Genomic DNA, 23,705 nt, shown 5'->3' on the forward strand with positions numbered 1-23,705 from the left:
TGATTCCTCTTCATACAATGTCTTAGGCCCCAAATGGGTCCTCAAAACCAAGAGGAATGCTGATGGATCTCTTGAAAGGCGCAAAGCCCGCCTTGTTGCCAAGGGATTTCATCAGCAAAAAGGTATTGATTTTTTAGAAACTTTTTGTCCAGTAATTAAACTAGTGACCATTCGGGTTTTAGTGTCTTTGGTTGTGTTATATAATTGGTCCTTACATCAGCTTGACATACATAATGCATTTCTACATGGTGAACTGGAGGAGGCCATCTACATGAGACAACCCCCGGGCTTTGTCAATCCTGATTTTCCCACTCGTGTGTGTAAGTTGAAAAATGCCATTTATGGTCTTAAATAGGCTCTTAGGGCCTAGTTTTCCAAGTTAAGTACCAAGTTATTTGCTCTAGGATTTCATGAGTCAAAATCTGACTCTTCTTTGTTCATTTATCGAAATTCCTTGCATGTTCTTTTTGTACTGGTTTATGTTGATGATCTCATTGTTACTGGTTCAGATTCTACACTTATTTCTAATTTTATTGCTGCACTTGGTACTGCTTTTCCAGTCAAGGATTTGGGTAAACTTTATTACTTCTTGGGTATTGAAGTTTGCCGAAATCAACAAGGTTTATTCATGTGTCAATCTAAATATATTTCAGATTTGCTTCAGCGTACCAACATGCATAATGCCAAATCAGTTTCAACTCCCATGTCCACCTCCACTAAATTATCAGCACTAGATGGAGTGACCTTTGAAGACCCTCTCTTATACCGTCGTGTAGTTGGTAGCCTACAATATATTTCTTTTACTCGTCTCGACATTTCCTTTGCGGTTAATAAAGTTTGTCAATTCATGCATTCACCAAAAATTCCACATTGACAAACTGTGAAAAGAATTCTTCGCTACCTAAAACACACTTCTAATTTTGGTCTTCACTTCACTTCATCTTCATCTTTTACACTTTCTGATGCTGATTGAGCAGGTTGTCCGGATGAAAAGAAGTCCACGAGAGGTTTTTGTGTCTATTATGGTTCACATCTTGTATCATGGGGATCCAAAAAGTAACCCACCATTGCTAGATCATCAACCAAAGCCGAGTATAAGGTTGTTGCAAATACAGCCTGTGAGATCATTTGGATTCAATCTCTTTTAAAAGAGCTTGGAGTTTTTTTGTCTACACCACCCACATTATGGTGTGACAACTTGGGAGCTACATACCTTTCGGTAAATCCTGTCATGCATGCTCGTACTAAAAATATGTTGAGTTGGATTATCATTTTGTGAGAGAGAGTTGCAGCCAAAACTCTTCAAGTCTGTTTTGTTTCCAGCAGAGACCAAATTTCAGATATTCTGACTAAGCCGTTGTCTATTTCTCGGTTGCTCAACTTCGGTCAAGTCTCACCATTTGCCAGGTGTTACTTGGATCGAGGGGGGCTGTTAAGGAAAAGATTCAAGAGCATACAAGTGCTGCACCAGCAGACAATATTTCTGTACTAGCAGCAGAAGACAAGGCCAATGACTCTGCCATAGCCGCACCAGTCTGCCATAGCCGCAACAAATCATTCTCCTGTAAACAGCATACTCTAGAATAAAGTAGAATCAGATTGCTAGAATATTTTGTACAGCTGTCATCAGATATATGGAAGAGGTTGTTATTATACTGGTCTATAAAAAGGCTGTAAGCAGTGCAAGAAGTATTATTCGAACAAGTGAATGAAAAGGAGGTTTTTCAGAACTTTTCTCAAGCATCTTTTATGCACTGTGGTTTTGCTTGCTTAAACAGTCCTCCACGTGAAAACTGGCAGCACCATCCCCAAAGCTTTTTTCTTGCTCGTGATTTTTATTTTTGGAAGTCTGATGTTTACAGTTTTGGAGTGATCCCGTGGGAGCTTGTAACCATGCAACAACCTTGGAGTGGACTTAGCCCTGCACAGGTAATCTATGAGGATCAAGATCATCTATAGAGTTTACTTTTGAACGTTTGTTTCTGCTTTTGACCCGTTAATCTTCCATATCAGTAAACACATTGAATTTGATCGTGCACACTTTCAGGTTGTTGGGAGCTGTTGCTTTCCAAAACAGAAGGCCAGCTATCCCTCAGAATGTCTCCCCAGTCTTGGCTTCCCTAATTGAATTCAGCTGGGCTGAGTAAGTGTGCCTGAAGCCACTAGCCAATTTCTAGTATTTCAATCATATTTTAAATTTTTTGAGTTTCCAGATTTGAGTTTTTAATTAATTTCTTGGGGATACACAAGAACATCACTGCATGGCTTCATGCCGAACATGCAGCTTATCCAACAAAGCATGCCTAGCTTGCACTCTTAACCTTGTACACAACGTGGGAGTCTTGTATGCCATCATATCGACATGTCATTGGCTTCCGAGTAGCGAATATAACACGAAACAAAATTTAATATTCATATAAGAATTTGGCCAATATAATGCTTGACATAATTTTGCATGCATGTACACTTAATTTTTTGGAAGTTCGTGGATGCATTTTGTCCAGTGACTTGTTAATTTTAAAATCTTGGTTGAATTCTAACGGGTTTCTTACTTTGCTTGGCAGTGATTCTGTTCAGCGCCCATCTTTTGCTAGTATAGTTCAATCCCTGAAGAAGTTGCTTAAGTCTCCAGTGCAGTTAATACAGATGGGTGGGAACGTAACCTAGCTAGGGGGTACTCCACCCAATGTCACTCCATAATATATAATATATATATATATATATCAATATGAAACATTCTCCAATACCCCAAGCTGATTTGGAGTCGAATAACCAAATAGATTCAACCTTTTTGGTGGTTGACAACTATATCTAGCTGTGTTGCTTGTCTAACCCATTCCAAAAAAAAAAAAAAACAAAAGAGGCAATTATACCCACCAAGCTGAAACCTTTACGTAAGATGCAGAGAAGTGTCTTTTGCATTTACAATGGGTTTTTGAGTGGAGACAGCCTTGATCTTATTAAGCTATTCTCATTCAAATTCGGAATTAACTAAATAGGTATGCATTAATCTCTTTATTGTGGCATGCTAGCTGCGTCTGGAATCGGTATGTTCTCGCATCATGCTCTTTGCTGAGTTTTGACGTTGTAATAATGCAATCGAGTACTTCCTTCCTTCCTACCTACCAAGATTGAAGGCAGTGGAATCTGATAAAAATTACTTTTTCTTTGTAAGTTGTGCTTCTCATGCTGTCTGGTTTGCCATCTAACAGTACGTAGTTTTGCAGAGCATATTTTCACTACAAAACACTGTACGTGGAAGCAATTGACTAGCTGTTACAATCGTAGAAATGATCGATATTCGTATCTCTCTCGCTCTGTCTCCCTTCTAACAACAACTAGTTCTCCATCTCTCTCTTGTTCTTTTATGCATTCAATAGGAATAATATTGCATAACATACACTAAGGCCTCGTTCACTTTCACAAAATTTTTCATCTTATCTCATCTAATCATTACAATTTTTTCAAATTTCCATACAAAATATAATAAACAATTCAATTTTTTCAAATCTTGAAACAAAAATAATATTAAAAAAATATATTCTAATAATATTTTATTATAACTTTCAATTTTTATCTCATCTCATTTCTGAAAACAAATAAGGCCTAAAACAACTAGAAGTATACTGTATGTGAATAATGGGAATATGTCATAAACATAAACCAGATGAAATAGATGCGAACCAGATGATATTTCATAATTTCTCACAACTTATGTTATGTGAATATTGCATAACATACGCTAAAAAACAGAGACAGATTGACACACACACACACCAACATGGAAGTTCATCGAACAACAAGACGCTCAACCTTATAACAAGCATTTCATGATTGAGTTTCACTGTCTTCAATCAGATGCAAGAGTGAAACTGTATGTAGGGGCTTAGCTGAAGGCTTCCTGTCGGAAACAAAATCTTGGGACACACGTTTCATTGTAGGCCGAGATTTTGGTTTGGTGCGTAGGCATGCAAGTGCTATTGTAGCAACAAAGCAAATATCTTGTGCAACTCGATGATTTGGAGCTGGTAACCGTTGGTCTAACATTTCATGTAACATCACGTTTTGATATGGTAATGATGATAATAAAGTCAAGAGTTCTCCCGGATGTCTTCCCATTAATATTTCCAGGGCCACTACTCCAAAGCTATAAACATCGCATTTTTCAGTAACCACCATGGTATATGCCAGTTCTGCATAGAAAGAAAAGAAAATTGAAAACTACTGAAAAGTATAATGCATTTCTTTTTCTTCTTTCTGTCTTTTTATTTTTCAAGTTTTTCTTTAACAAACTTATCAAAACTTGTGATCACTAGAAATTTTCTAGCTAGAGGAAGTGATTAACACGGCTAATGTGGTAGTCTGTAGATATGCATTAAAATTAACAAATAGAACCATAACCTCAAAATCATGCATATCCCCAACTAGCATGAGTAGATGGAAACCCATTCGTGCCGAACAATTGGAATGAGTGAAATAAATAAACCATTAAAGACATCTAAGTTATTGCAAAAAAGGGAAGAATTTACCTGGAGCGATGTAACCGTAAGTTCCGACAAGTAATGTTTGATTGGAAGAATCAAGATGAAGAAGTTTAGCAGTACCAAAGTCAGAGACAAATGGTTCAAATTTAGAGTTCAAAAGGATATTGTTGCTTGATATATCTCGGTGAACAATTGCTGGTATGCATTCATGATGCATGTAAGATAAGGCATGTGCTGTGCATTTGATGATGTTCACCCTCTTATTCCAATCCAGTTCCAGAGCCTCAGTATCATCTCTTAGCACACAAAATAGGCTTCCCCTTTCCATATACTCATAGACTAAAAACATGCATTGTTTATGTAAACAAAAACCATGAAGTTTTATAATGTTTCGATGTCGAATCTCTGTCAGCACCTTTACCTCGTTCTGAAAACTCTTATCAAAAGTTGCGTTCTCAGCCTCTAATCGATGAAGTTTCTTCAAGGCAACCACTTTACCGCCAGGTAATTCGGCTTTGTAAACACTACCATAACCACCGGTTCCAATACAATATCTAATGTCAAAGTCCTCGGTTGCTTTAAGGATGTCTTCATATGCAATGTGTCCATCGTAATTCCATACCGAGAACAAGTTCCCATTCTTTGTTTCTATCGAATTTGGTTTAGTTTGCTTAAACATGCGTCGACAAAGGAGTAAAACCCCAATAGCAAAGAGAATAAGGAAGAAGATTGGGATGGGAACAAAAATTTTTATTCTGGTTGATTTTTCACTCGAAACAATTGCGGGAGAGGTACTTGCAAGGCAAGGAGGGATACCGTTGAAGTTACCACACAGATTCTTGTTGCCAATTAATGCGAAAGAGGTACGACTCTGATACCCGTCGGGAATTTTTCCGGTAAGATTATTGTAACTGAGATCCAAGAAATTTAAATACGGTAAACTCCAAAATTCAAAAGGGATTTCTCCGCTGAGAAAGTTATGACTAAGGCCAATAGATTTTATCGAACGTATATAACGAATTTGACCGGGAATGTTTCCAGTTAAGGAGTTGTTGCTCAATAATAAGTGCTCCAAGACTTGGAAATTGGCTAGATCAACTGAAATTGAACCAGTGAGATTATTACCTTCTAGATTCAGATGTGTCAACTTCTTCAAACTCCCTAATTGTACTGGAATAGAACCATTGATTTGATTCCTAGCAAGGAACAGAGTTTGCAAATTAGTTAAATTGCCAATAGTTGAAGGGATTTGACCAATAAGGATGTTATTACTCAGGTCCAAACCGACAAGACCCTTTAGAAGCCCTATTTTTGACGGTATAAGACCAGTGAATTGATTAGAAGACATGTCCAAAAAGGTGAGATTGGTTAAAAATGGAAGAGAAGAAGGGATTGCTCCTTTGAAGTTGTTTCCCTTCAGATCTAATTGAATGAGTTTGCTCAGATTACCTATTTCCTTGGGTATGGAGCCATTGAAGTTGTTTTCAGAGAGAATCAAATGGGTGAGATTGGTTAAAAGCAGAAGAGAAGAAGGGATTGCTCCGATGAAGTTGTTTCCCTTCAGATCTAATTGAATGAGTTTGTTCAGATTTCCTAATTCTTTGGTTACGGAGCCATTGAAGTTGTTTCCAGAGATAAGCAAATGCGTGAGATTGGTTAAAAGCAGAAGAGAAGAATGGATTGGTCCGATGAAGCTGTTTCCCTTCATATTTAATAGAATGAGTTTGCTCAGATTCCCTATTTCTTTGGGTACGAAGCCATTGAAGTTGTTTACAGAGAGAAGCAAATGGGTGATATTGGGTAAAAGACCAAGAGATGAGGGGATGGGTCCAGTGAAATTGTTATTGCTCAAATCCAATGCAACGAGCTTGCTCATATTACCGAAGCTGTTGGGTATGAAACCAGTGAGATGATTTGAAGAAACATCCAATACTTCTATTTCGGTGAGGTTTGTCAGCGAAGGAGGGAAGTTGCCAGTGAGATCATTGAAGGTTACATACATGCCGGTGAGTTTCGATAGCAGACCTATCTCAGGAGGGATAAAACCAACAAGATTATTGTAGGAGAGATCAAGGAATATGAGTTTGGATAAAAAGCCTATCTCAGATGGGATGCTTCCCTGAAGATTAGTTTGGCTCAGTCTAAGAGAGACTAGATTTGGCAAGTAAGAAAAGTTGAGTTTCAACTTACTTCCCAAAGTGACACTGTCTAAGTTGATAACTGTGACGCTTCTACCAGCATTGCAAGTGATACCATCCCACTCGCAAGGACCGGAGGAATCACTGGCATTGTGACTCGGCCACCATCCACTCTCCCGCAGAGTCTTGGCTTCGAGTTCTAGTGCTGACGATGATGACCCAGATGCTGCCACCAAGTCGATCATCGTATCGAAATAGGCTCCGTAGAACAAGATGCAGAGAGCCCATGCGGTGGAAATGGAAGGGGAGTGAGCCATGTTCAAGTGTATGATCGATGCATCGGTGCAGCTTCGAAGGACCGGTTGTTATATGTTCATGCAGATCAGAAACCATGACGGAACGAGATAGATGAGAAAATGACATGTGAATAGTAATAAAATAGTTTAAGTTATAATATTTTATAGAATTTTAGAAAAGAAAAAATAAATAAATAAATAAAATTATTATAAAGTTTAAATATTGTTATAATATAAATTTTTAATATAAATTTTGTTTTGAGATTTTCAAAAATTAAATTATTTTTTGTATTTTATTTAGAAGTTTAAAATAATTATAATGATTAATAGATAAAAAAAGTAAAAAATTAAAATTAAGTATATATATATTTAAATAATATTTAAAAAGTTAAAAAATAGAATGAGATGAGATAATAAAAAAGATCAACTTCTCCACGTCTCAATTAACAATTGAAATTAACAATTGAATTATTGTTCCAGTTTTCCAACACGCGAGGTCAGTTAAGACTAAACTAGAGTCAAATAAAGCAATCCTCATTATCAATTTCGGAATTTCCTTGACTTGGAATTTTCATTAATTCCGCAAGACTTTGCACGTCCGGATTTGAAAAGAGAAGTTGACAAGTTAGGTTAATTATTTCAGAAAAGAATTTTATTAGTCATTATTCATCATTCTATACTTCACACTTTATAAAAAATATCTATATATTTTATAAAAAATACATTTACACTTTATAAAAAAATTATAAATATGAGGTGTATGATGTGAACAGTTACTGATTTGTAGCAAAACTCATTATTTTAAAAGTAATCAATATGAACTACTTCGGATCTAGTCTGATGAACCTAAAAGTAAAAATTAAAGCAATTAAAATCTACCATCCAAATGAATTTACCAATCCTGAGTGTTAACATCAGGTTTCACATATTTTCGGGCCATATTTTAGTAATTTGAGTCTTCAAAATTAGGCCGGCGAAATTGAAAAAGAAAAAAACTGAGAGAGGGCTATGGTTGTTGGATGACTCATATTCTATTGTTGCAGTTTTCCAACACGGCAGCCATTTTGGTGTCTCTTTTGGTCAGTTAAGACTTTAAGCTTCGTTTGAAACTACAACTCATTTCAACTCATCATTACAACTTTTTCAAATTTCAATACAAAATATAATAAACAATTCAATTTTTTCAAAACTTAAAATAATAATAATATTAAAAAATAATATTCTAACAATATTTTATTAACTCAACTCACTTCAACATCCAAACACAACCTAAACTAGAGATCAAATAAAGCAATTTCTCCAAATTTTCGTTAATTCCGCAACACTTTGCACGTTCCGGATCCTAAATTTCTCCAAAGAATAGTCGACAAGGTAGGTTAATTATTTCAAAGTAATCAACAACCACTTCGGACTTTAGACTATAGAGCACTGCCAATGCCGGTCTAACTAAAGTCAAAGCCAAAATTTGCTTAAAACTACGTGTTTTACCTAAAGTCAAAGCCATTTAACATGTACTCCATATTGAATTATCATATATTAGTTAAAATATTAATATAATATTATTTTTAATAATAATATTTTATTTATTTTTTTCATATTTTGAAACTACACTAACCATGTTAATTAATAATTAGAGATAACAATATTAATAACCATGCACAAAATTAGTTAATTAGTATTATTATTGAAAATGTTAATTAATAATTAGAGATAGCAATATTTTGAAATAAAATATATGTTTTGGCTAGTCAAAGATGGAGAAAGGTTTGGATTTACCGTTACTCGAAGGACTTTAGCTAGTTCAATGCAGTTGATTTAATAAAAAACTAGCCATATTTTTTTTACTTCACTGGTATTTGACTAGTCCAATACTATTGCTCTTAGTCCGACCAACCTAAAGTAAAAATTAAAGCAATTAAAGTCTACTATCCAAACGAATTTACCAATCCTGAGTTTGTTAAGAATTTTGTGGCTTGAGTTGAAGGCTGCGCGCCGCGCACTTGATTTCATTTAGAAAACTAAGTGCATAATGGTAGGCCAACTTAAGAGTAGATCGTTCAACCAATTGAAGAGTCTGAGAATTAACTTCGCATTCTACTTGTTTCTTAAAATTTAATAAAAGTATTATGTTATTTTTTAGAATTTAAGAGTAATTTTTATTTATTTTTAAAAATCATGAGGGTATATTACAATTATTTGATAATTTTAAGGTAAACTAAGTATATATGTTGTTCTTTTGTACGTCTTTAATTCCATGGTTTGCTGGACAATGAATGACTATTAGCTTCAAATAAGTGTTATTTTATATGTAACTGTGAAGTACATAAACGTCATATAATCGCTTTGAATAAGAGAGAGATCTACTATAAAAAAATTAATTTTTTTTTCGCGTGGATCTCATGTTTTATTTACTTTTTTCAATACGATTATACGGTGATTACACAATTCATAATTACAAATATCTTTTATCTTCAAACAAATACATTCATTTTAACCTTGAGTTTAAACGTACCTGTTTATTGCACCATACCTGGTGTCTAAATAGAAATATTCAATTGTCCACAAGTCGGACAAAACGTACAAAAGAATAACATCACGTTCTCCTTCAATGTATATAAATATATTGAGAAATGATATTTATAGTTTTAAAATATGTAAATTCTGTATATTTATTTTGAAAAAAATATATAAATATAAGATCCAGGTGACGAAAAAAATAGAGAAACATCTGTGGAACACTAAAATTCAAGATTGAGTTTTCATTCTTTCCAATCATGTAGTACTTGGTTCCTCAGATGCCAGAGTGAAACTGAATGTAGGGGCTCAGCTGCTGGCTTCTTGCAGGAAAGAAAATCTTTGGACACACGTTTCATTGTAGGTCGAGAATTTGGTTCTGTGCTTAGGCAAGCAATTGCCAGTGTAGCAGCAAGGCAAATATCCTTTGCAACTTGATGATTTGGAGGCTGTAAGCGCTGGTCTAAAATTTCATGTAACATTACTGCATCCTGACACCATAACGATGATGATAAAGTCAAGAGTTGATCTCCTGGATGTCTTCCCATTAAAATCTCCAATACCACCACACCAAAGCTATAAACATCGCATTCTTTAGTGATCACCATGGTATAGGCTAGTTCTGCATTGAAAGAAAATAAAAAGAAAAATTACTAATAGTATAATGCATTTTTTTCTTCTTTCTTTCTTTTATTTTTTTATTTTATAAAATTGTCAACACTAGTAAATGCACGAAGCTTTCTAGAGGAAGTGATTGTTTGCTACATTCAGGTCTCGTTTGGATTCAGAAAATATTTCATGACCTTATCTCATCATTACAACTTTCTCAAATTTTTATACAAAATATAATAAACAATTCAATTTTCATCTTTCATCTAAAATCATCTTATCTTATCTCTGAATTCGAACTAACTCTCAGTTCATCACCAACATAACATGGCTAACGTGGCAAACAGTGACGATGCCACATGGAGACCAGATAGGGCCATTGCCCCTGGCCTAAAAAAGATAGAAAACTTCATTTAATTTGAAATAAAACTGAAAATAATGTATTTTTCCCCCCTCAAAGAATCAGAAAATCTCTTAAAATTCATCAAAAGTATATATGAAAAGTCTTCTTCTAATTCCACCTAAATTTTTCTCCATTAAAATACATTAAATAATGTTCTCAATTTTTAATGTGACCGGTTATTTAAGTTTGATAAAATTGTTTGTTATAGATCATTGTTTGAGCATGAAACAGAATATATATTGAGTTAGTCTATATACCGTCTCTAAATGGAGACTGCTCATGCAAGCTCATTCAGTTATATTGTAAAAAAATTAAAATTACAATAATATCCTTTTTAAAATGATGATTTTTTCATTTTTACCATCATTCATCAATAAAGACTGCACATGCAGTCTACTATTCAGGACTGCAAATAGAATTTATATATATATATATATATATGCATGTACACATATAATCATCATCTTATAAATTAACTTAACAAAAAATAACATTCAACATTAATTGAACCATACCTCAAAATCAAGCATATCCTATCAGCAGTGTTATATGGTTGTTATTGTAGATGATGAGTACATGGAAAACCATTCATATATGCTACAGGTAGAATAATTGTGAGGAGTGAAATAAATAACTAAATAAATGATTAAAGACATAAGATATTGCACTTACAAAAATAACAATTAATTACCTGGGGCAATATAACCGTAAGTTCCGGCAACTAACGTTCGGTTAGAGGAATCAGGATGAAGGAGTCTAGCCGTGCCAAAGTCAGAGATAAATGCCTCCAATTTAGAGTTCAATAGGATATTGTTGCTCGATATATCCCGATGAACAAGTGCAGGCATACATTCATGATGCATATAAGATAAGGCATGTGCTGTGCATTTGATGATGTTCACCCTCTTGTTCCAATCCAGTTCTACAGCTTCAGCATCATTTCGAAGTACACAAAATAGGCTTCCCCTTTCCATGTACTCATACACCAAAAACATGCATCTCTTATGTAAACAAAAACCGTGAAGCTTTATAATATTTCGATGTCGAATCTCTGTCAGCACCTTTACCTCGTTCTGAAAACTCTTATCAAAAGCTTTATTCTCCGCTTCTAATCGATGAAGTTTCTTCAAGGCAACCACTTTGCCGCCGGGTAATTCGGCTTTGTAAACACTACCATAACTACCAGTTCCAATACAATATCTAATATCAAAGTTCTCGGTTGCTTTAATGATCTCTTCATACGCAATGTGTCCATCATAATTCCATATTGAGAAAAAGTCCCCATTCTTTCTTTCTATCGACTTTGGTTTAGTTTTCTTAACCATGCGTCGACGAAAGAGAACTAAAGCCCCAGTAACTAAGAAAAAAAGAAACATGGAGATGCACCATGTGAGCAGCACAGCGGAAATGGAAAGAGAGAATGCCATGTATGTTTTAAGTCTATGTATGATTGATGAGTACTTTTAACTTCGAAGGGGCTGATCGATCGTGAATAACACAGTACTGAGTCATGCAGAGAGATTCATGACAGTCTCCGTTGACCTGGAGTCCACGATTGTGAATTTCGTGCTCACCCAATTTGCTGCTGTGTATGATTAATTATGATTGTGATCAGGTGCTGGCCATTGTGGTTGGTCGATCGGTCTATTATTCTTATTTTCCAACACGCCAACCATTAATTTTGGCGTGTCTTTTGGTCACTCGAGACTCTTCAACTAATTAAAGCAGTCCCTATATATCAATTTCGGAAGTTTCCTTGAATTGACTTGGAAGCTTCAATTCCGCAAGACTTTCTCACGTACGTGAATTCGGATCTTAAATTCCCCCAAAGAGTACTCAAAAAGTTAATTATTCCAATAGTAATCAGCAAGTAGTACTACCACCTCGAACTCAGTCCGATGAACCCAAACTAAATTAAAGCAAAAATCTATTATCCAAACGAATTTACCAATCCTGAGTTTGTTAATAATTGGGTGGCCGGGAAAGCTGGCCACACACTATAAGAAAAAGGGTTATTTCATGCCATCACTTTTTAATACTTTTAAATATTTTTTAAAAAAATAAAAAAGTTCATAATATTAGTAAACAACATTTTCTTAATTACTAAATAAATAAAAAAAATTAAAATAAAATGGGAGCGGGAGCATGAGTGGGATCCCTAGCATTACCCAATTTTATTTGTTTATTTTTTATAATTTAAGGTAAACTAATTAAGTAGTGAGGTGGGTTGCCTACAAAAAAAAAAAAAAAACGTAGTTAGTGAGGTGGGTCTGGTAATTTTCTGTGTCAACTACTTAATTAGCTTATCTTTTCATTTTGGTAAGTGTGTTAACTACTTAATTAACTTTCAAAAAATGCTATTTGATCATGCTTATATATATATATATATATATATATATATATATTTTTTTTTTTATGTTGGGAAACCTCTCCAAGGTAGGGCCCTTCGGACCCACTCTTGCAGAGTAAATTCCAGTCCCGTGCACCGCACCCTCGAAAGTTTCTCTACACGAAACTAGTTAATTAATCAATCGCTGGCTTTTCACTCGGAGATGTGACCTCGAATGATTGTTTGTACCTATTAGGTGTTGAACCTTGAACTTTGAAGAGAATGATACCCAAGACCAAGGCTTTCACCACTTGAGCCAACCCCTTGGAGTTAAATCATGGTTATATTGCTTATGTTCCAGCTAGAAAACGAAGGTCCGTCCTATGCACTACGCAAGGTGTTCCGTCTTTTGAATTCTATGACTATATATATGTATGTATATATGTATATGTATATGTATAAGAAGGAATTTAGTGTTAGCCCCTAATGTTATTCAAAGTCTATTGGCTGATGAGTAGTGTTAATTTGAAATGTCATAGGGTCATATATATGCAGAAAGTTTTCAAACTGTACGTACTCAACAAGAGTACTGATTCAGCATTAATTATAAAGTACGTAGAAACATTAATTTGCAAGATCAATATAAGACTATTTCTAGATGTATATTTGCATTCGATCGTTTGCTTCCCCCGGCTTGCAGCAACACTTTATAACTTATACATGCATATGTTTTAGCGAATTATTTTGTGTATACATTTATTTTTTATTGCTGTGATTTCAATTGAGGAGCAGCGCCCTGACCTTCATCCTGAAAGCTATTCGCATTATATCTATCATATTTCTTTATTCCGAGATATCATGAATGCAGAAAAATAGGTGCCCCGGCTGTAGCTCAAGTAGTACTGTCATTTGAGTCCCTACGCATTGTGTTTTATTAGTACTTCTACATGGTGCCTGATCAAGTTCTGATACACTTGTTTAATTAGATAATCACGACTTACTGTTTCTTTTTCCCCAATAATGCATATACCTGAATGGCTCCCATCAATGTTACATAGTACCTTCCCCATTCATAGCTTTTGAGGATTATTCATGATTTAAAATATGGTTCAGCAAGAGATATATTATTATATATACCTTTTGAGCATGACTGAGTTTTTAAGTGTATGTAGACTAGTAAGTTGAACGATATCAGAGGGAATGCGTCCAGTTAAGGAGTTGTTGCTCAATGACAAGTTCTCCAAGTTCTTGCAACTGCCTAGACCAATAGGAATTGAGCCTTTGATTTTATTACCATCAAGGAACAGAGTTTCCAATTTAGTTAAAGCAGCAATCGTGGAAGGGATACGACCATGAATCATGTTATCACGTAGGTTTAAAAAGACAAGACCCTGCAGAAGCCCTATTTCTGACGGTATAAAACCACTAATTTGATTAGAAGACATATCCAAACGTACAACTTTCCTAAGATTTCCTAACCTTTTGGGGATGAAACCATTGATTTGATTTGAAGAAATATCCAACCGTTCCAATGGGGCGAGATTTGTAAGTGAAGGAGGGAACTCGCCTATGATTTTATTGAAGGACAGATCAAGGGTGATGAGTTTCGACAGAACACCTATCTCGGGTGGGATGCTCCCCCGAATTCCGGCTCCTACGAGAACAAGACGGGTTAAATTCGTCAAGGAAGAAAAGTTGAGTTTCAACGTACTTCCCAAAAAAACATAATTCAAGTATATCCCTGTCACGCTTGCATTAGCATTGCAAATGATCCCATTCCACGTGCATGGATTGGAGGAATAATTGGTACTCGACCACCATCCACTCTCCAGCAGAGTCTGAGTTTCTAATTCAGATGCCGCCACAAAGTCAACCACCGTATCCAAAACAGAGATGAGCAGCTCAACGGAATTATTGGAAACAGAGGATCATGCCATGTATGTTTTAATTTAAGTGTATGATTGATGCAGAGTTCAACATGCAAGGGGCTGAGATCGTTATATAACAGTAAGTCATGCACAGAGACTGTTCCGGGAAATTCCATTAACCATAGTAGGTGGGCTAATCTTTTTTTTATTATTATTAGAGAAAAAATATTTGCAACCGTAAATTGTGTAACCGTCGCATAATTTTTTTAAAAAAAATAAATAAAACATAGGACTTACACTAAAAAAATTATTTTTTTAATAGTAGACTTCATTTATTTTCAAAACGATTATGCGATATTTACGTACTTTATGATTGTACGTGGATTTACTATAAAATGTTAGATGGTTAACCACTTAATTTGTCAAAATATGTTTTCTAATGGCAAACTCTGTTTGACATTCTTACTATATAATTACATGATTTAGAGTGAACTATACTCACTTAATTACATATAAATATTTTAGTCTTTGGTTTTCTTAAGATCAAACTATGTACCTACTCACCCAATTTGCTGCTCATCTGTATGATTGTGATTGTGATTACGAGGTGCTGGACATTGTGGTCGGTCGGTCTCATGTTATTCTTCTAAAAAATTTTAGACATAAGTTTCACACCCTGCACACCATTTAAAAATATATGATTTTACTTTTTTACCATCATATTTCATATTGAAATTTAAAAATATATGATTTTACTTTTTTACCATCATATTTCATATTGAAATTAGTTCCACACCCTGCACACCATTTAAAAATATATGATTTTACTTTTTTACCATCATATTTCATATTGAAATTTAAAAATATATGATTTTACTTTTTTACCATCATATTTCATATTGAAATTTCAATATGAAATATGATGGTAAAAAAGTAAAATTATATGTGTTTAAATTGTGTGAAGCTTATGTGTAGCACAACTCTATTCTTATTTTCAAAAATAAGCGCGGTTAACGTGTAATGGTAGGCCAACTCAAGATTGGATCATTCGAGTTCTCAACCAATTGATCAGGAGTCTGTATTAAACTTCTCATTCTGCTGTTTCTTCAAATTTAATACAAGTGTTATATTATTCTTTATAATATACGAGTTATTTTATTTATTTTATAATTTAAGATAAAGTACTAAGTAGTAAGCTGGGTTTGGTTGAATGTTCAGTAATATACCTAAAGTTTTTTCATCCTACCTCTTTAATTCCGTGGTTTGCTGGACAATTAATAACTATTAGCTTCAAACAAAATACGTTCATTTTACGTATTATTTAAAAATGGAAAAAGCTAGGGATCTCGTTGTCCAATTTCTTTTTTTTAGTTTTTTTTTTTTTTACATTAAGAAATTGTTGTTTAATAATATTGTTAATTTTTTTTTAAAAAATTAATATTTAAAAGTGTTGAAAAAATAATATAAAAAAAAATTAAAATAAACTAACGGGAGACCCAACCCTGGGTGTAGTAGACCCACCCTTTAAAAATACTTATTACCTAGTGTCTAAATATACAATCATTCCAACTTTCACATAACTTTTTCGTTGTCCACAAGTTGGACAAGATAATCAGCAAAATGTTGGCGCAAATGGGCTTTAAAATAATAAAATAGTGAGAGAAAAGAATTTGTTTCAAGACCCGTTACAATGTTATTTTCTTTAAAACAACATTCACTCCCACTAGTTATGATATGTATATGAGTTACAAGTAAATTTATCTCTAAGATACAATAAAACTCAGAATAAGTCTATTTATCTAACTGTCATGTTATGCACACATCAAATTAAACCCAAATATCCTTAAGTTTTACTATTCAACCAAGAGATTAAAAATATGTTTTTTATAGAATGAATAAATTCTAATAACAAGTTTTGAAAAAATGAAAACTTTTGTGAGAGAGAGATTCAAAATTTCCTTCCAGGACTGTTAAATTTGTAGGCCAATGAGCATATTTATAGATGGCTAAAAGATGCAACTTTTTAGTTTATTAAAACTGGTTCGAATAGGTACATATATTACTTTACTATACTTGTTGCCAAACAACACAACACTTGGACTTGGTCCACTGGTCATGTGGGCGTCTACCAACTAGTTTGTAATGATCAAAGGTGTAAAAATTAATCGAAAAATCGGACCGAATCGACCCAAACTGGTGGAACCAGTCCGGTCTGAGACCCGTTTCCTGAGTTTCAAAACCAGCCGGTACCGGACCGGTTTCGATTCTATGCTTTTTAGGACCGGACCTGTTCACTATAATAATAGTATTAGTATAGCTATCAGTGATATAGTTATATTGATAGTTATATTAATACTATTATACTAAATTAAAATCACTATAACAAATACTAATATTTAGTTATACTAATAAGTAATAACTATAACTTTAACTAATATTTATATTAATACTAATATAGGAATATTAAATCACTATAACTTATATTAATATAATTATACTAAATCAATATAACTAATATTAATATATTGTAATTTGTTAGACTTTTAGACTTGTAATTTAGACTTTTGGATTTATTTTATTTCATAGCATAATTTCCTTTTTATTGCAGATTTTTTATTTTTAGTTTTTGTAGCAGTTGTATTTATAGGCTTCTAGCATATTTTTGTTTTCAGTTTTTGTTTTATAACAGTTTTTTTATAGAAGATTTTTGTTATAAATCAGATTTTTGTAAATAGTAACAGATTTTTAATAAAACAGATTTTTTTTGTAAACGGATTTTTTTAATAAAATCGAAAAATCGAACCGAACCAGATCGAAACCGGTAAAATCGGTACCGCAGGATAACGGGTGCATAATCGATTTTCGAAAATATAAAACCAAAACATAGCGGTTCAGTCCTAAATGTCCTCTATACTCCATGAGGGTCAAACAAAGGTATCAATGTCATTAGGCTAGATTAATTTCTTTATAATTTCTCTCTTTCTAAACTAACTCATATCTTTCCCAAATAAATCTCAAAAATAATATTAATTTAACTTTTACATTACTTTCCTGGGGAGCCTTGGGCTCATGGGCCGCACGCCTAGGCCCGTGTGGGTTACCTCCATGCACAGCCCACCCGTGGAATAAAAATGTCCTCTATGTTTCTACGAGGATCAAACAAAGGCATCAATGTCTTCTTCTTCCTTTTTTTTTTTTTTTTTTTTTTTTCCCCAGCCAAAGGCATCAATGTCAATAGGCTAGATCAATTCTTTATAATCTCTCTCTTTCTAAACTAACTTATATATTTCCAAATAAATCTCAAAAATAATATTAATAAATATAATATTTTGAAAATATTTCCAACACAAAAGAATAACATCACATAATGTATACAAATACATCTTTATTTAGTTGATCATCGTTTGAGGCGAGCTACTTTCATTTAAGGATATATATACTACTTCCGATGAAAGTGATAATAAAAAATAATAATAATAAAAATTATTATCAATTCAGTGTGTAAACTGAAAATCACATTTAATAAAATACTTACATGATATAATTTGATTTAAAAGATAAATTTTAAATTTTACAAATCAAATCTTACCATTTAAGTGACGTGAATGATGTGTTCTACCTGCTAATTTGAAATTATAATAATTTCAATAAAATAGAAAAATGTTTGTATGCCTCCCATATATCATATATGCCTCCAAATGTGCCCCTCTAGTATTTTTTTTTTAATTTTTTTAATGATTAAGAAAATGACTATTAGTGAATTAGTTTATTTATTTTTAAATACTTAAAGATGTTTAAAAAAATGTAATTACACTGAAGCACGTTTGGAGGCATATTTGGGAGGCATTGGAGCATTGTTCATAAAAATAAGCCATGAAATCACTAAGGTCTCTTACATTTTGTTGTTTTATGGAACAAATTTCAACAATTATATTTTTCATTCTTTTATTGGGTTATCTACAACTATTTACAAAAATGATGCCATGACATGTGTTAGGATTGAAGTACAATTTATTTATATTTGAAAACTATCAATTATTGTTAAAAGTTACGGTAAAAAGATTTCATAAGAATAAATTTTTAATTAATATATTAAATATATTTTGTATTAAAAATAAATTTATAATATAACGTATTATATTAAATTATATTAATTTACAAATTTACTCTTATAAAATATTTTTATGATTAAATTTTTTTTTTATTATCATCTATAAATAAAAAGTAATAAGACGGTGCTTCTTGGAAAATAATACCTTCATTTTATTTAAAATCGATAGAGTTTGTATAAATTGAAAAATTAAAATACTTGTAAGATATTAATCATCTTAGAGCATTTTCATTGGCTTGGCCAAAGTTGAAAGATGGCTAAAATTTAGATAATTTGTATTAAAAAAACTTCACATTGGATTAGACATCTCTAAAATAATTTGAATTTTAGCTACAGTGCTTCACCAAATATAACTAACTACAATTACTTCATCAAACATTAAAATATTAGTTTCTCACTCCAAGCAAACAAATTAAATTAATTAGAATATAATTTACATTTAACATTTAGAATAATCAAATGATTATTATTAACATTTAATAATATTTTGTTAATATTAATTTAATTAGAATATTACTTATTATTAATTTAATATTTTTTAATATCAATTTAATTATAATATTAATTATTATTAACATTTAATTAGTAGAACTATAAAATGTGATAAAAATAAAAATAAAAATATTTTATTATTATATAAAGAGTAAATAAATAATTTAACGTAAAAATTAAATTTAAATAGAATAGATAAATATAAATTCATGTTATATTAATTAAAATTTGAAGATCCATTTTGTCCATCCAATGAAAATGCTCTTAAAGGAACGGGAGAATGCCGTTTCATTTGAACTTCGTCTCGAGGCTCAAAAATAAAATTCCGCGACCTTTCTTCAGCAACGGTTCCAGAAGGGGGCGACTCACTCCATTTATGCTACACGGATGCACGGGTGCTACCCATACGTGCTTCAGCTATAAACGGCGAGATCCAGCACAGCCGTAGCCAACTCAAGCTTAATATTATCTCTGAGCTTCAAGGTATGCTAATTGCTAAAAGAACCCCCATCTTCATCCGCGAATTTTCCAGCTTTCCGCCTCCAATTCCTTATTTCCTGTTTATATAGTTCGAATCCGTGCGAATTAATCGTGATTTCACCAATCCTTATGGTTTCACCTGTCGCTTAGCTGTTTAAAGCAGTGGTATTTTGTTTGAATTTCTCCTGGCGAGAAATTGGATCAGTCTTTAAGGTTTCTTCATGCAACCTGTGGTGGGTTTTTTTTTGTGTTTGAAATGTTCGAATTGGGTTTTCTTTAGGGTTCTTATAGGTAGCTTCGCTACCCATATGCAAGTATGTTGAAGTTTATGTTATTTTACTTCTGTGTCAACTACTCAGCTTATCATTTCCTTGTGACAAGTGCGTTAACTACTTAAACCTTCAAAAAATGTTTTTTTGATAATCGTTATATCGCTTATATTCCAGCTAGAAAACTAAGGTCCTATGCACTACGCAATGCGAATACATATAAGAAGGAATTTCATGTTAGCCCCTAATGTTATGATTTTTATCCAGTTCTTTGGAGGTCTGATATTGACGGTATTTACAAATATGATACCTCTATTGGCCGATATCCACAATGGATCAGTCTAGTGGTATTTGACAATCCGCAGTAGTTATGGAATCCATGGGTTTGGGTTTGGAACTATTCCACGGCAAAGACAGCCGTGGCTTCTGATGTAGCATTTGTTATGTATGACTCGTCACTCCGTGATACCAATAAGATGCTTTCATGAGTTCATCCCTTCTATTGTTGTATATGGAACATTTGTATTTAAGAACTGAGGGGTCGTAGCGCTAGCAAAACAAACTTACCACGCATGGACAACACCCACCTCCTACCTGCCCTTCTTCTTTCTTTATTTTGCTTGGCCAATTCCAAACTAAAGATCTCCCCCCAACCCCACCTCTATAGGTAGGCCCATAGGGCTTTAAGTGGAGCATGTGTTAAACCATGCTGTCTACGTCATAAACTTAGATATCAGTTTCTATTTTCGAGATTTATCCACTCCAATAAGTTTGAGTTTTTACAAGTGTGTCAGACAAGCAAGGGATTTGTTAGGAACAATGAGAGAGAGTAAAACAAAAAGTAGAATCAATCACACACGACACAAGGTTTACGTGGTTCAGCAACGTGCCTACATCCACGAAGCTGCAAAGGACTTTATTTAGATGAAAATCAAAGATACAATACAGTGGTTGTACAAGGATTTAATACAATATATAGTAAACCCTAATTAGTGGGTCGGGTTGGATTAAGAGCCAAAAAACAGGTCAAAATTTTTGCCAGGTACGACGGCCCAAGCCTCATTGAAAATCTACTAAAAAATCGCAAACGAATCTCTGTCAGGTTAGGTCATCAAACTGGGCTGCACATAAACAGAGCTAGGCTCAACACGAAGAAGCCCCACCAGATTAATAGGGATGAATTGTGACCATTATTTTGATTGCCAGGTTAAATGGAGGAATCAGCAAAGCGAAGAGAAAGACTAAAAGCAATGCGTACGCAAGCTGATCAGGCTGAAGTTCCTAATAATGCTCAAAGTTCTGGAATGCCTGGTTGCCTCTCCAATCCATTGGTTGAAACTGCAACTACAGCAGTGCGGGAGTCATATGCTCCAAGGTTTGATTTTTACACGGACCCAATGTCAGCATTCTCCGATAGCAGGAAGAGCAGCAAAGCTGGTAATCAGATCAGACCAGATTGTTTCTCTTCTCCAAGAAATAATGGTTCTCCTATGTCACGGTTCTCACCTTCTCTTCCGGGTAAATTATCTATGAACTATTTGTCCTCTCTTATGGTCGCAGAATGACATCAAATTACTCCACATGAATAGATGCATATTTTATAGGCACGCATGTCTTTCTTATAGTTTTTTTTCCCTGATCCATGAATGTTATCTTTTGTGTGAATTGACATGATGAGATGTGTTTGTATTAGGGGAGAATGAAACCATTTTCATTGTAAATATATATTTTTTTTTCCTGGTTCTTAGAGCATTTGATTATTAGGGGAAATGAACCATTTTCTTTCTAAATCTATGCTTTTTTTTTTTTTTTTTTTTTTTTTTTTTTTTTTTTTTTATGCTGGCGCTTTGAGTATTTGATGGCCTAGTTTAGAGCCACTTTTAGAGATGGAACATGGGTTATTAGAGCATACCATCAGTTGGGACGTAGGAATAGGAAAATATTTGAAAGCTGAAGCAACTTAACCCAATCACTGACCTAATGTATGTCGTGGTGCAAATATTGTATATACGTGCGTGCATATCTTATTTTGAAGTTCATTTGATATATGTATGCAGGTATGCATGTATTTAAGGATTATTCTTTAGTTGCAAATGAGAGTAATAGATTGGGATTCTTGTAGTGTAATCCAATTAGTGTTATTAGTCCAATAATGCCCAGAATTTTGTATGATTACAATGAGCTGCCTTTTCCTCTCCCCCCTCAGTTTTCATTTGCTTTGATATAGCAGGACCAAGGAATCCATCTCTTGCTCATCAAATTCAGAGTAATTGGTCACCGAACCAGATAGTGTATCAACCACAAGTTATGGCCAGTCCTCATCGAAGCCCAGTAGGAACGGCCAGTCCTGTTTCTATGCATCCACAAACTCCTGAATTCTGGAATGGATCCACCGGCCCAACTAGCTATAGTTCTTCATCTAATCCATCTAGAGGGGGCCATCTTCCAAGCCCTGGCTTTGGACCAAGAGGTAGCCCTTATTCAAACACCGGGCAAGGCAGGGGTTATTGGGCCAGCCACAGTCCAAGCCCTGGTTCAGGGCGTGGTGGTCCTCACCCTACTTCTGGAAGAGGTGGTAGTAGCTGGTATGGCAGCAGCAGGAGCCCTGGTTTGGGACAAAGTAGTGGACAAGGACGGGGTTCTCATGCTCGTTTCTTGGCACCAGGCCGATCGCTGGGTCCAGAGCAGTTTTACAACGAGTCCATGTTGGAAGACCCATGGAAGTTTTCGAAACCTGTTATGTGGCAGAGCATGCATGTTTCTGTGAATTACTTGAACACCCCTGACTCGTCCAAGAATTGGACTACAAAATCTCATAGCACAAAAAAAGCGAGAGTTTCAGAAGCTTTAAATAAGTCAAGTAATCAACCAAGCTTAGCGGAGTACTTGGCTGACTCGTTTAAAGAAGCTGTTGATGACGGAGCAAGTACATGACAGTTGCTTTGGCGAGCCTTTTGCTACGCTTAGGCCCTACTGTTAGGATGGCTAACCAGAAAGAGAAGCAGGAATGCAAAAAAGACGTCTATTAGATGTCTGGGCGCCTTCGCCCAAAAAAAAAAAAAAAAAAGTTTAATATACTCTTTCAGGAGGTTTAAAGAAATTGTATTATTTGCAATCGCATGTATTTATCACTAAAGTTCTGAGTAAATTATCTGATATTTTGCCAGCATGGAGAGTTGATTGTTGTTTTTTGTAAGTTCTTTTGGCCACCGTAAAGTTTCCCTTTGCAGTTAGTATACTAAAAGAAATATTTAAAATCTCTTTTTTTCTGTAAAACAGATATAATAAATATGAATTCTACTACATACAGTCACTTTTTGCATATTTTTTACACACTATTGATGTAATTAACCAAAACAGTTATTTTATATTAAAAAAAAAATGATACAGCCAATCATATTAGTGTAATACACAAAGAATATATAAAAGTGACTGCATGTAAAGTTTTTTAGTAAATATATCACGTTTAGATATATCAATTTCTTAGTTTTATTTTATGAATTTTTTTTATGTGAATATAGCACTTCCATTCAAGACAATTCGATCGAATTTTTGCGGTCTGGCCAATAAGGGTTTCCTTCTTGCATATTTACCGACTGCAAGTAAATGCAACTTCCAGGAAAAGTCAATACGCAATAGAGTTTCTCTATGGGGACCGATGATTTGCACTGAAAATGCACCATCGGTGCACATCATCGGTTCATTTAGCATT

The 23,705-nt window shown here is 33.9% G+C and overlaps 4 protein-coding genes across 5 annotated transcripts; 2 read left to right on the forward strand and 2 right to left on the reverse strand.

The window, feature by feature from the left end:
- Positions 1 to 62: 62 nt before the first annotated feature.
- LOC121260273 (serine/threonine-protein kinase CTR1-like) lies at positions 63 to 2,667 on the forward strand. Its single transcript, XM_041162098.1, has 6 exons — positions 63 to 122; positions 221 to 320; positions 510 to 620; positions 978 to 1,056; positions 2,048 to 2,143; positions 2,565 to 2,667. Exons 1-6 carry the CDS (start codon positions 63 to 65, stop codon positions 2,665 to 2,667), a joined length of 549 nt encoding a protein of 182 aa, XP_041018032.1.
- Positions 2,668 to 3,673: 1,006 nt separating this feature from the next.
- LOC121259702 (MDIS1-interacting receptor like kinase 2-like) lies at positions 3,674 to 7,054 on the reverse strand. The gene is made up of 2 exons (XM_041161417.1): positions 4,530 to 7,054; positions 3,674 to 4,193 (listed from the first exon to the last, which is right to left on the reverse strand). Exons 1-2 carry the CDS (start codon positions 6,937 to 6,939, stop codon positions 3,829 to 3,831), a joined length of 2,775 nt encoding a protein of 924 aa, XP_041017351.1. The 5' UTR covers positions 6,940 to 7,054; the 3' UTR covers positions 3,674 to 3,828.
- A 2,545-nt stretch (positions 7,055 to 9,599) lies between these two features.
- Positions 9,600 to 12,012, reverse strand: LOC121260645 (MDIS1-interacting receptor like kinase 2-like). Its single transcript, XM_041162590.1, has 2 exons — positions 11,136 to 12,012; positions 9,600 to 10,054 (listed from the first exon to the last, which is right to left on the reverse strand). The coding sequence occupies exons 1-2, from the start codon at positions 11,869 to 11,871 to the stop codon at positions 9,678 to 9,680; spliced, it is 1,113 nt and encodes a 370-aa protein (XP_041018524.1). The 5' UTR covers positions 11,872 to 12,012; the 3' UTR covers positions 9,600 to 9,677.
- A 7,512-nt stretch (positions 12,013 to 19,524) lies between these two features.
- On the forward strand, positions 19,525 to 23,050 carry LOC121260905 (protein SICKLE-like). 2 transcript variants are annotated; one of them, XM_041162981.1, is made up of 3 exons: positions 19,525 to 19,727; positions 21,200 to 21,511; positions 22,221 to 23,050. In XM_041162981.1, the coding sequence occupies exons 2-3, from the start codon at positions 21,205 to 21,207 to the stop codon at positions 22,925 to 22,927; spliced, it is 1,014 nt and encodes a 337-aa protein (XP_041018915.1). In that variant the 5' UTR covers positions 19,525 to 19,727; positions 21,200 to 21,204; the 3' UTR covers positions 22,928 to 23,050. The 2 variants fall into 2 exon arrangements, with proteins under 2 accessions (XP_041018915.1, XP_041018916.1); XM_041162982.1 differs by having other exon boundaries at positions 22,224 to 23,050.
- Positions 23,051 to 23,705: the final 655 nt, after the last annotated feature.

Source organism: Juglans microcarpa x Juglans regia, chromosome 4D, assembly GCF_004785595.1.
Source record: "Juglans microcarpa x Juglans regia isolate MS1-56 chromosome 4D, Jm3101_v1.0, whole genome shotgun sequence".
NCBI classification, from domain to species: Eukaryota; Viridiplantae; Streptophyta; class Magnoliopsida; order Fagales; family Juglandaceae; genus Juglans; species Juglans microcarpa x Juglans regia.